General features: G+C 31.5%; 1 protein-coding gene across 1 annotated transcript in view; it reads right to left on the bottom strand.

Moving 5' to 3' along the window:
• Positions 1 to 14441, bottom strand: part of RPS6KA6 (ribosomal protein S6 kinase A6) — a 210545-nt gene that overhangs the window by 56899 nt on the left and 139205 nt on the right. The window contains exons 9-16 of the mRNA XM_040630311.1: positions 9736 to 9878; positions 7047 to 7117; positions 6725 to 6813; positions 5888 to 5946; positions 3313 to 3415; positions 2550 to 2680; positions 1654 to 1776; positions 986 to 1075 (exon numbers count right to left, since the gene is read on the bottom strand). Of these exons, the coding sequence (XP_040486245.1) occupies positions 986 to 1075; positions 1654 to 1776; positions 2550 to 2680; positions 3313 to 3415; positions 5888 to 5946; positions 6725 to 6813; positions 7047 to 7117; positions 9736 to 9878 (809 nt within the window). The remainder of the gene's footprint in view (positions 1 to 985; positions 1076 to 1653; positions 1777 to 2549; positions 2681 to 3312; positions 3416 to 5887; positions 5947 to 6724; positions 6814 to 7046; positions 7118 to 9735; positions 9879 to 14441) is intronic.

The raw sequence follows: 14441 nt of genomic DNA, 5'->3' as shown, positions 1-14441 counted from the left end.
AAAAAAAAAAATTATTATTTATAATTATAATTCTGAAATTTTGACATTATGTTTACTTTCCTTTTCTAGTTAACCTCTATTGTTAAAAAAAAGCACATTGATCCCTTACTGTTAATATAGTACAGGCTACACTGAAGATTAAAATGGCTAAACAACCTCCTACACAGTCTTGAGGCCATGTTAAATATATAATTGTATTAACTTTTGAAGTTGTACATTACACTTCATCAAATGATATATGTGGAACAATAGAACTCTGTGTCTCTCAAATAGCATCTATCTCATTTTTTATTATATTATAGCCACTTCTCTTCCCTACTATAGTAAGTTTCCTTCTTGCAGTAAATATATTTTTTATAAATATCCTCACAGTCCATTATCTGATATGGTATCTTAAATATCTGTTGAATTCAAATATTATATTAAGGAGAATAAGTAAGAAAAAATATGTGTACCCTTTCATTCAGGGCATGTGAGATGTTTGTGTACACAGATGTGTGTGTGTGTGTGTATGTGTGTATATCTATATCTATAAAGACTGCTTAAAGATTACAAATCAAAATGCATAATACTATTTCACTCAAGGAACAATCCATAATGCTATAGCCATTTGCTATATAAGCAAGAAAGTAAAATATTTTAGAATTTGGCAGATTCTAAATCTCTTATATCTTCTATATTTATAGTACTACAGGATAATAAATGGTACAGTTATAATGTTGATTAGTTGACCAGTCAGAATATATTCAAGCCATCAGGATACTGTCATTTAGCAACCACTGTAGTTCCTTTTTGATGTGGTATAAGAAGGGTAGAAGTACAGAATCACAGGGGGGAAAAAAGAATTGAAGTGGCTAATTTAAGATTTTTTAGATTTTGTAGCTTAAAAGTAGAATATACCATAAACATGAAAAGTTTCAAAAAGAAAATAAAGTGTCAAGCCATAACTTCATTAGCTTAGCTGATATAGATTTTGAATACCTACATCCTTTAAAGTAATAATGTTAGGGTGCTGTCCATAGCGCATCAAAATCTCAATTTCTTCTGAGGGGTCTCTCTTACTTTTGTCAATGATCTAAGAAATAAGTCAAGAAAAATTTCAGAGAAAACCAAATTATTTTCTTTGTGTAAAAATGAATGAAATATTTTCAATTTGGTTATATTTTAAGCAAATACTTAAAACTCAAGAGTGATGCTTGTTTCATATTATTTTAACATTTAAAAATTTCCTATAACTGAAACTTAATAAAAAAAAAGAACACTTTCCTTAACATTATATTCCACTTAACTGAAATTATACCAACAGATAATGTAATCCAAATGTAACAGTAATTGTCACAATTGCATAATCATAACATACTATTTTACAATAAAACTATTTAAAACAAGACATTCATGAAATATACCATTCCTCCAAAATAAAGTCTTAGAAAGAAATTCAAATGAAAATATTCAGTCTTAAGACTTTTCCCCCATCTATGATGAGTACTGGGTGTTATATGCAAGTGAAGAATCACTAAGTTCTACACCTAAAACAATTTTTACCATATATGTTAACTAACTAGAATTTAATATATAAAATTTAATATATATAAAATTTAATATATATATATATATATATTAAATCAAACAAGTTAGGCTCAGAGATAATACCTTCACTGCAAATTCCATGTTGGTAGCTGTATGAATGCATCGCTTGCAAACAGAATAGGACCCAACACCAATATCCTCTTTTAACTCATATACTTCAGCAAATTGTGCAGCATTTCCATTTATCTGTTTTTTTATAGTAAAATATTAAAGAGAATGAAATATTTTCACATTTATTATCTTCTCTCCTAAATATTCATTAATCTGAAATCTTTTTAAAAATTCATTATAGAGAAGTTTTATCAGTATTTATAAATGGTTTAAAGAGATTCTTTGCTGATCCTAAATTTTAGGTTTTCTAGATCCCCAAAGGCAATACAATAAACCAACTAGTTTATACACTGCCATTACATTTTTCTTGCCAGAAGAGATTACATAAATATAATTAAAGGTTACTACTATATGCTTTTTTCCAAAACATATGGAGACATCTTTAAATCATGTTATACACAGAGATAAATTAAGAAGTTAAAAATCACTTAAAATTTTTAACATCTTGAGGAACCTCCATACTGTCTTCCAGAGTGGCTGTACCAGCTCGCATTCCCACCAACAGCGTAAGAGGGTTCCCCTTTCTCCACATCCTTGCCAACATTTGTTGTTCCCTGTCTTGTTCATTTTAGCCATTCTGACTGGTGTAAGGTGGTATATCTCATTGTGGTTTTGGCTTGTATTTCCCTGATGGCTAGCGATGTTGAACATTTTTTGGGGACGAGCATTGGGTGTTATATGCAACTAATGAATCATAGAACACTACAACAAAAACTTGTATTATATGCTGGCTAACTGAACATAATAAAAATAAATAAAAAATCACTTAAAGTTATTGTAAATCCTTTAGCAATAACTGAAAGAAATAGTTATCCCTACACCAAATCACCTGATTAAGTGGAATTTACCTGAACAATTGGTAACACATTTGCACTTGTGACAGGAGTAATTTTACATTCTTCTGCAGCAGAAGTTGCAACAAAGCTGAATCCTTTGAAGAGCTGATGAGCATTAGCACTAGCTGGCAAACCAGGAGAATCTAATGTCCAAATAATTATATTTAGTTAGAACTACACAGAAAACTATGATATGAAATGTTAGCATTTCTTTAAAAATAAAAGAAACCATTAAATGTTTCCATCAGACATAGTATATCATGTGTTTGATTTACTGCATATTGTCTGTCTCTCCATGCTAGCTAGTATGCAAGCCCCATGGACTGTACTTTGCCTGTTCTGTTCACTGCTACATCTTCCCTGCTTAGTACCTTCAATATTTGTTGGTCTTCAATATTTGTTGAATTAATGCATGAAATAGATGCTACTGTAAGTAGACCTCATTAAATTATAAATTGTAAGAGTCAGTGATATATCTCATCTTACCTCCTATCCCTTACCCTATAATGCATTAGCATGTCAAAGGACTTTTAAAACAAGAATGAAAAAATTTTACCCTTTTTCTCTAGCCCTCGATTCCCTGATAAATATTTCCTATTTAATTCCTCTGTTTGAAAGATGCCCAAGCAATGATGTATATACGATCCACACTTTCATATAGGGCAAACCAACCCTCTGCAAACTTAAAATTTATTTAGTTTTACCTAAGAAGCTAGTTCATTTTTAACAATCTAATTGAATGAAAGCCCTGATGTTACATATAAACATGCATTACCTTTAGGTGTTTTTGCAGTAAACTCCGGATCAAAACAAAAAGTATCATCTGGTTTTCCGGAAGCAGGTTTGAAAGGAGGTTGAACTTCTCTTCTATATAATTTCTAGAAGAAAAAACAGGGTAACACAAAATCATATTAACACTTTAAAATTATATTTTCTAATGGAAAGCAGAACATGATATTTACAGTCCTTAACAGAAGACTCACAATTTAATAAACAAAATTTTAACAGGCTTTGGATACCTGTTAACCAAATTCTAAAAATTTGAGAGATAATGTACAGTCAAATGAGAACAGGAAATACAACAGTGATGCCAAAAGTTGCATTCACAAGGAATGATGTTCAATTTTGGATATCAAAAACTGACTTGAATTCTCACTGGTAAAATAACCATGTAGAATATATTACAATGTGACCATACAGAAATAACTAATAACATTCAAGAATTTCAAAACTAATAGATTATCTTAAGAAGTATATATTTCACCTAAAATATTTTGTTGTTACACAAAAATATGTCTTAAACATACTGTTTAGGGCTCTTATTATATAATTTAAAATTATAATCTTGTCTAACAATTTAACTTCCTAACATTTGTTTTTGAAATAACATTTAAAACATCTTAAAATATAGATCCATTCTTTTCTTATTTAAATTAAGAACAATGAACATAAACTGTTTAGATATAAGAATGATGGACAAAAGGAATCTGCAGTTGTCCTTTGATTTTTATTTATATAATATATAAACAATCCATTCTTTTCTTATTTAAATTAAGAACAATGAACATAAACTGTTTAGATATAAGAATGATGGACAAAAGGAATCTGCAGTTGTCCTTTGATTTTTATTTATATAATAAACAATCCATTCTTTTCTTATTTAAATTAAGAACAATGAACATAAACTGTTTAGATATAAGAATGATGGACAAAAGGAATCTGCAGTTGTCCAGTTAAGGAGAAAGAAAGAGCAGACAAGCATTAGAAAAAAAATCACAAGGGGATATAAGGATACCAGGGAAGGGATGCACACACCTATGACAAAGGGCAGACTCCCATGCAGCATGCCCACTAAGTGGCCTTTCAGGGTATTAATACTAATGGCTTATATTATGCAGTTGTACAATTACAAAAAAAATCATTTTTCCAGCTTTTAATTTAAATTCCAGCTAGTTAACATACAGTGCAATATTAGTTTTAGGTGTAGAACTCAGTGATTCATCACTTACATATGACACCTGATGCTCATCATAACAAGTGCCTTCCTTAATATCCACCACCTGTTTAACCCATTCCCCACCCACTCACCTCCCCTCAGTTTGTTCTCTATAGTTAAGAGTCTGTTTCTTGGTTTGCATCTCTTCCCCCCCCCTTTTCATTTGTGTTGTTTCCTAAATTCCACATATGAGTGGTATCATATAATTGTCTTTCTCTGACTGACTTATTTCACTTAGCATAATACACTCTAGTTCGATCCATGTCATTGCAAATGGCAAGATTTCATTCGTTTTGATGGCTGAGTAATATTCTATTGTATATATATATATATACCACTTCTTCTTTATCCATTCAGTCGATGGACATTTGGGCTGTTTCCCAAATTTGGAAATTTGGCTGTTCTTGATAATGCTGTTATAAACATCGGGTGCATATATCCCTTTGAATCAGTATTTATGCATCCTTTGGGTAAATACCTAATAGTGCAACTGCTGGGTCATACAGTAGTTCTATTTGTAACTTTTCCTTGAACCTCCATACTGTTTTCAGAGTGGCTGCACCACTTTGCATTCCCACCAACAGTATAAGAAGGTTCCCCTTTCTCTGCATCCTGGCCAACACCTGTTGCTTCCTGTGTTGTTAATTTTAGCCATTCTAATTGATACAAAATGATATCTCATCGTAGTTTTGATTTGCGTTTCCCTGATGATGAGTGATGTTGAGCATCTTTTCATGTATCTGCTGGTAATCTGTATGTCTTTGGAAAAATGTCTATTCATGTCTTCTGCCCAGTTTTTAACTGGATCATTCATTTTTTGGGTGTTGAATTTTATAAGTTCTTTATATATTTTGGATACTAACCCTTTTTCAGATATGTCATCTGCAAATATCTTCCCCCATTCCATAAGTTGCCTTTTAGTTTTGTTGATTGTTTCCTTTGCTGTACAGAAGTTTTTTACTGGTTAAACGTGGTTATTCTCCCCTATTCTCAGTTGGGGAATGTGAAGGAGAAAGAGAAATGAATTAGAATTCATTTTCTTTAAGAATTTGCCTTATCATTCACACCATTACCCCTTTTTCTCCCTCCTTCACATTCCCCAACAGAGAATAGGGGAGAATAGTAACCACATTTAATAGGTAAAACATATGAATAACAAAAATTTACTAAGTATCATTCACACATCTACTGGCTCAAGGTAATTGCTATGACAACTATACCTCTAAATAAAAATCTCACACCAAAAAAAGAGAAACAAATTAAGTTTATCAACAAAGTCCAAATATAACCCTTTTATTCTTCAGTGTTAGTTCATATTAAAGTCACTTAGCAAGAAAGTTTCTACTGAACTTACATTCCAGTCAACATTTGCAAAAAAGAGATGTCTTTTGATTTCCTCAACTCCTTCTGAACCTATAAAAAAAATAATTTTTCACTGGTATAATTTTTTAAGCTTTCTACCTGGCTTCTCTGTTTATTATCTGTACAAGACTATACACATTTCATAGATTCTTTGCAGTGAAAATTTTGATTTCTTATCAGATATTTCATTGTGTTTTTCAATTTAATATGATAAAATATATCTGATGTTCACACTGAAGCACATAAAGTATCATGAAATACTGAAATGCCTTCCAAGTTAAATCAAAATAATGTTTAACATATAACTAAAATTGAAATATATTTTCCTTCCCTCACAATTCAACTTATGACCTTGTATCTCAATGCCAAATTAAGAAGGGCAACAGAATAAAGTGATATTGAAATTTTAACACAAATACATAAATAAAATTATAGGATCACATCTGGATCCAGGGAAAGGTAACCAGTAAGTGGCCAAATAATGAGAGACTACAGACATATTTACCTTGAAGACCACTGGACAAAATAATTACATTCAAATATCCAAAAGGATTACCTATATAAGGGATAATTCTGCGAATTATTTTAGAAGAGGTAATCCACATGATATACATAATGATATATTAAACAGAAGTTCTGAATAACTAGACCACTCCATTTTTAAATTATGGACACAACAGAATTTACTGGATCTATGTATATACAAAATGCAAACTTCTAGGTATAAATATATCACAACAGTAAATGAACTAAGCCAGAAAACAAAGTTAAAATTATCCTCCCAAAGCATGCAATATATTGTTAAAAATGCTAAGACAATAAAGAATACCCAATCTATTTGCTGGATTCCTTTTGAATAACATCCTTAGAAGACTTTGTGCCTCAGCACTAAGAAACTGAGGCATCCCAAGTTTTGCTCTGAAAAAGAAGATTTTCAAAAATTTCACTTAAATCTAGCCATACTTTAAAAATTGACAAATCTAAGAATTTAAAAGAATGCTTTAACAATGACAAATAATGTCCCTTTAATAATGGTAGAAGAAAACAAAAGAGTGTGAAAAAACGTTCTTTTGTGTCAACTGAAAACAAGTTTCTGAAAACTGAAAGCAAGGAATTTTTCTCAAAAGAAAAAAAATAATGTTCACACTTACTTTAATATCATATTCATGGTCTCATTTCTGTCTTTACCTTGAAATGGCAGAGTACCAGTAAGCATTTCAAACTAAAACAAACAAAAAGTAACACATAATTTAGCAGAACTTAGAATATACAATTAAATTCTTTAGGAAAAAAATTGAGACATGTAATACAAGATCATCAAATCATGTAGGATCTACATGATAGGTCAAAATACGATGAGAAAACTAAGTCAATTAAGGAACTACACTTCTGGTACCCCACTACATATAGCCCAACTGATAGGTGACCTGTAGGAAATGAAACCAACCAATTTTTTTCAGTCTTGTCTAATCTGGCTAAGTTCCCAAAACCAAAGCAATTTGAAAATAGACACACAGCATTTTCTTTTAAAACAAAAATATGCTTTTAAAGCAAACATTTAACAATGAATGGAAAATAAAAATAAGCACTGAACCATTTCAAATTCATACATGCTTTGTACAACTGAAACTAATGTATATTAACTATCTGGAATTTAAATAAAAACTTAAAAGAATTTCTACAAAAGGCCAATAAGCTCCTGAAAATATGTTCAACATCAGTAGTCATTAGTGAAATAAAAAGAAAAAAAGATTTAACCATTCTCATTCTCCTCACCGTCCCCCCAAAAAAGCAATAAAAAAAGAACAAGAAGCTACACACAAACACCAATTTTTTGAGACAGTTGTGCATGGCATAAAAAACATTTTCCCTAAGAAATTTAACTGCAACGTAATTAGAATACTAAATAATGGTATAAAAAAGACTAGATCTAAAAATTAAGATCATTATAGTACACTAAAGAGAAAACTTTTTATATCTCTAATATTTAAATCTTTTTTTTTCATTCTTTTTTATTATTATGTCAGTAAGCCAACATATATCTCTAATACTTAAATCTTGAACTTGGATTCAATAATGGCTTTCGCTTCAGTCCTCTGCTCATTTACCTGAATTCACAATCTGAGTTAGCTTATCCATTCCACTCTTTCCTATACACTTATGACTTTCAAATCTGTTCTAGCCTCAACCTCTCTCAAGTCCCAGTTCTCCCTCCCAAATCTATAGTAATGTTTCTCAACTGGAACCTGAAGAAGTAGGGGTAGAAGTCACAGAAAAGGAAATAAGAAAAAAGAAAGTATAGTATATAGGGATCATTGTTCTCAAGTTCCAATCCCCTGCCTCCAAACCTAAAGTTATGGTTCTCCACTGGGGACTGGAGGAGTAGAGGTGGTAATGGCAAGGACAAAAGGAAGAAGGATATTATATTGGAATCACACCTCCCCCCTTAATTAAACTGTATATTGGCTGACTGAGTAGTGTTTTTTTTTTAAGTCTCCAGATGATTCTGATCCTCTCTCCACTTCCCTCTCCTAATTTATTACCACCAAGGGGTTAACCACAAACCTACAGTCACCTATGCAACATGTTATAAATTATTTCTCCAATTCCAAAACCAGCTCTCCTTTCCAACTATCCCTTTTCTACTGAACTTCCATTCTTTCAACTCCCTAAAGTTCATAAATTTTAAAGGTGTCTTTATCTTTGACCCTTTCCTTCTCTTTCATCTGTGACATTAAATCAGGTATTAAGATCAGCCACTTCTTCCTTCCTTCCTAAAATACATTTTTTTCTTTAATTACCATCTTGTTAGAGAATCTACAAAAGTTTCCTACTACTCAGAGAATTGCATGCATATGTTTATAGGCTTATAGTCTCATTTCCTCCACCTTCACCCTCATTCTCCACTACTATTCTAATATTCTAATTGGTACTCCAGTTCTTTGCTAATATGATCACAATACTATACTTTCTGACTTAGAGCTATTTAAATTTTATCCATGCTTCAGGATTTAAGTTCCACCTCCTCCACTTTTCCTAAATCAACTTATATGATTTCTTGCCTGAATTCCTAAGCTAAACTGTCAGACAGTTTACTTAGCTGTTCCAATTGCTTCCCCAACCAGATTGTAAGCCTTCTTAGGTTATGAAAAATGTCAAATATTGTACTTCCAGTTTATTCCTACCCCACTATCCTCCCCAAAGGCCAGGTTTATAATGGGCACTAATATACTAATGTGTCATATAGTATATCATTCAGTAGTAATAGGCAAAATGGATTATCAGCAAGATGGATTATACAAGTAAATTGATTCAACAGCTATTCATTTATCACCCTACTTAATACTGCAAGCTCTATTCTTAATTTATACCAGATTAGTGAGTTGTATGCCCACTATATTCCACCATGGGAAATGAAAAGTAGTATGAAACATGATTGCTCTCCTCAAGAAGTTTCCAATCTTTCTAGGGACATGCATGAAACAATGTGACAATAAGGTAGTTTATGGCAAAATGCTAAATTCTGTGATACCCAATTGAAAACCATGTGACAGTTAAACATAGTATTCTGAAATCTAAAATCTGGAAAGGCTTTTTCTAAGTTTTAAATCTGAATAGCTTATAAAAGAATGTGGCCATTTACCTTTTTATCTAGGAACTTTAAAAGAAATCAGAGTACCAAAACCTTAATTCTTACTGTATAACAGCTAGCCAGTCACAAGTTTTTTAGTAATCATGGATTATCAAAACTCTATTCTCACCTGACCCACTCCAAAATTTAAATTAAAATTCTAAATATTAATTTTATATTGGCATAATTAAAAAGATAACATTACTTACCATAAGTACACCATATGACCACCAATCAGCACTTTGGGAATGGCCTCTCCTATTTACTACTTCAGGAGCCATATACTCTACTGTACCACAAAATGAGTAAGCCTTCTTTTCTTGATCTACTGATTCCTTGCTGAGTCCAAAATCTATAATAACAATATGACACAAAATATATATCTGAAGATATTCAAAAAACAGAAAATACCAAAAGAAATAAAAGTATTCATGGATGGCCTATAATTACTCTTAAGAAACCTCCCTGTGAGACAAATAATGGAATGAAGCCTGTATTTCATAATGACACTCTTTAAGAGCAATTAAAGGTTGCTAAGTTAAATTTCATTATCAAAATACATGTTTTTATGTCTAAGAATATCATTCAGCAACTTTGAGAGGTCAACAATTAAATCAAAGTTGTCATAGTGATCTAAGTTTTAAAACAGACTAAGACAAAAAGGAGAAAGTAACTCACACTTTTTAAAACACTGAAAAAGCAAATTATGCTTTGGCTTTGGTGAGCTTCCATTTTTGTTTAAGGCTTTCAAGAGCTAAAGGTACTAATATATAAAAATCAATCTTATTCCTATGTACTAGCAATGAAAAATTGGAAGCTGAAATTCAAAAATTACCATTTATAATACCACCAAAAACCCCCACATGAAATCCACAGGTATAAATGTACAAAGTATATGTAAGACCTGTATGCTGCAAACTAGAAACACTGATGAAAGAAATCAAAGTAGATATAAATAAATGGAGAGACACATTGCATGCATGGTTGGAAGATTCAATGTTAAAGATATCAATTCTTGTAGAAACTGATCTACAGAGACAATAAAACTTTTAGAGTCAATGAAACTTTAATAAAAATCCCAGCAAGATTTCTTTTGCAAAAATCAAAAAGCTAAACATAAAATTTATATAAAAAGACTATAGAAAATACAATAGCCAAAATAATTTTGAAAGAAAAAAACAATGAATGACTTACAGTACCTCACTTCAATACTTAATATAAAGCTACAGTAATCAAGAAAGTGTGGCATTGAAGAAAGTCTAGACCTATATATGTCATATATATGACAATATATATTGATATACATATTGATATATATCAATGCAAAAGGACAGTGTCCAAGAATAGACTAACACATATGCTTCTATAATGCTTGTTTTGAAAATGCAAATTTGTTCCAATGTGACTGATACATTGGGAAAGAATTTCAGGACAACACAAATTCCAAATGGGGTTGACTTATGTGTGGTTTATGTGCAATTTTGTCTACAAGAGAACACTAGGTGAGACACTTTAAAACTATATCTAGCTGAAGCAAGCCAGGTAGAAATAGATACATGCACATACACCAAACATCTGCCAGCTATTTCAGCTCACCATGTGTATTATGAGCCACTTCTGTCCACCTGTAGTGTTACAACCTTCCTCCCAATTCCAGAAAACCTATCTTCTACTACTTCACAATAACACACTGTAAACTTTCTGACAACAATTCTACAAGCAAATTTCAGGATCTTTTTTTCAAAGTAAGGTTCCTACTTACTGTAGTATTTATATATTCTTAAACACTGAGAATGTGTAAAACAATGCTGTCATTTTTATCAAATTCCTATCTTTCTTTTGTGTGTCTGGTTATATATTTGAGTGTTAAACCCCTAACTCCATTTTCACCATTAAGCCCTGTGCTTTTAATTATGTAATTATTCATAGTGGAATGATTTTTTTTTAAGATCACATGTGCTGCATTAGAACTGGCTATATATTGTCAATTGATTTCTGATAAAGGTGTAAAAGCAATTCCATGAAGAAAGTTAAGTTCTTTTCAACAAATGGTGCCAGCACAATAGGATATTAATATACCTAAAACTGCTAAGTGAAATAAGTCAAGCAGAGAAAGACAATTATCATATGATTTCTCTCATCTATGGAACATAAGAACTAGGAAGATCGGTAGGGGAAGAAAGGGATAAAGAAAGGGGGGGGTGATCAGAAGGGGGAATGAAGCATGAGACTATGGACTCTGAGAAACAAACTGAGGGCTTCAGAGGGGAGGAGAGTGGGGGAATGGGATAGACCGGTTATGGGTAGTGAGGAGGGCACATATTGCATGATGCACTGGGTGTTATACGCAACTAATGAATCATCGAACTTTACATCAGAAACCAGGGATATACTGTATGGTGACTAACATAATATAATAAAAAAACATTAAAATAAAAAAATTTTTTCAAAAGAATAAAAGGAGAAAATCTTTGTGATCTTGCATTAGGCAAGGATTTCTGAGATAAAACATCAAACCTATAATTCATAAAAGAAAAAAAGTTGATAGCTGGACTTTATCAAAATTAAAACTCTTCAAAAGTTCTCAGCTTGTTTCCCAGAGTCCATAGTCTTTCATGGTTCAGAGGGGAGGGGGGTGGGGGAATGGGATAGGCTGGTGATGGGTAGTAAGGAGGGCACGTATTGCATGGTGCACTGGGTGTTATACGCAACTAATGAATCATGGAACTTTACATCAAAAACTAGGGATATACTGTATGGTGACTAACATAATATAATAAAAAATATTATAAAAAAGAAACAAACAAAAAAAGCTCTTCAAAAGAATGTTCAGAGAAGAAAAAAAGAAGCTACAGACTGGAGAAAATATTTGCAAGCTACGTATCTGATAAAGCTCTTGTATTCAGAATATATTTAAAAAACTCAAAATTCAGTAATAAGAAAACAATCCACATGTTTTCAATGGGCAAAAGATCTGATCGGATACTTCTCCAAAGAAATAAATACATGAAAAGATGCTCATTGTCATTAGTTATTAGGGGAATTCAAATTAATACCCCAATGAATACTACTACATGCCTATTAGTAGAGCTAAAATAAAAATACTGACAATACCAAGTAATGACAAGAATGCAGAGCAACTAGAGCTCTCATATGTTGCTAATGGGTATGCAAATTGATGCAACCACTTGGATAACAGTTTGGAGGTTTCTCACTAAGTTAAAAATACACTTACCATATGACCAAGCAATCACACTTCTTTGGTATTTACTCAAGTGAAATAAAAATTTATGTTCACATAAAACCTGCACATGAATATGTACAGTGGCTTTATTCCTCATTGCCAAAAACTGGAAACAAGCCAAATACCCCTTAATTGGGGATTAGACAAACAAACCATGGCATCATCATAAAATGGAACACAATTCAGCAATAAAAAATAAATTGAAACATGCAACAATATAGATTAATCTCAAATGCACTATATTAAGTAAATGAAGCCAGACTCAAAAGACTATTTACTGTATGCCTCTGTTTACATTACATCATGGAAAAGGCAAAACCTTAGGGACAGAAATTAGATTGATATTTGTCTAAGGTAAAAAGGAGGATTAACTTATAATGGGGAAATTGTGTACAGTGACAGAATTGTTTTATATCTGTATGTTGGTGGTGGGAATAAAACTAAATGTGTCTGTCAAAGTTTGCAGAACTATAGATAAGTGATTTTTAAAAATTCAACCTTATATTTTGAGACAACTGCAAACTCACATGCAGTTATGTGAAATACTACAAGAGATCCTATTTACCCTTTACCCAGTTTCCCCCATGGTAACATCTTAGAAAACTATATTACAATATCACAACCACAATATCGACAGGGATGTAGTCAAGATAAAGAATAATTCCATCACCACAAAGACCTGAAGAATGAGTTTTACTCTATGTAAATTATACCTTAATTCTATAAATGAAAGTAAAACTATAAGTCCTATCTATATTTGTCTCTTAAAATAAAATACCAATAATTAATTTTAGGGTCTCTGAAAATTAATTTTCTAACCATGCTCAATAGTTTCATTTAAAAATCACTTACCCTTGTATAATAACTCGAATGCATTATGGTTTTTACTATAATTTAAAAAAATCTTTTCAGTGTACTACTTTATTTCTCTACATTTTGAGACTTTTAAACTCTTGCACATTCCATTTCAAAGATTAAATGTAATAAAAGCTAGTCTTCGAGGTCAGTTCAGCTGAATAAAACAACATACCTTGTAGAGAAGAACATTGGCTTCTTTGGCCATTCCAGAGAGGAGGAGAAAGGGAAGAGAATTTTCTTATCCTCCATTACCTTTCAGAGATTTATACCACTCCATAGAGGTCCTCTGCTGTACTTTCTCTGACAAAACTGACATTTAACACTAGAATTTGCTCAGCAATCAATTGACAAAAAAATTTACAATAAGAATTAGCTACAAGATTAAATAAGATATAAGTTAATCAGTTATTTTTCCAAGCCACTAATTTGAAAACAAAATACAGAAATCAGATATATAAAGGCTTTTTTTTCTGGGGGGGCAGTATATCTTTGTAACCTTAAATGACTCTAAGACTTCAAATTTTAAAAGCATGCCTAGAAAACAATAATTTCATGAGTATTTATGAATAAAAGTAATCTCAGTGACTAATTTGCAGATAACCATATTATTAAAATTATTTTTATATATACATTCTTAAATATCCAGCTCAAGTACTGTGTGATATAAATTTCTGACACTGTATATTTTTTCTCCCTTCTCTTTATAGAAATTACCCTGAATTATGTCCCTCCAAAAACACATTATAGCAACCACAGATAGTTGAAATCAATTGTATAGACTATGAGGTGGGGTGTTACAGAAAAAAAAAAAAA

Source organism: Ursus maritimus (assembly GCF_017311325.1).
Source record: "Ursus maritimus isolate PB19 chromosome X unlocalized genomic scaffold, ASM1731132v1 scaffold_X1, whole genome shotgun sequence".
Taxonomy (NCBI): domain Eukaryota; kingdom Metazoa; phylum Chordata; class Mammalia; order Carnivora; family Ursidae; genus Ursus; species Ursus maritimus.
This window is presented reverse-complemented; position numbering and strand designations above follow the sequence as displayed.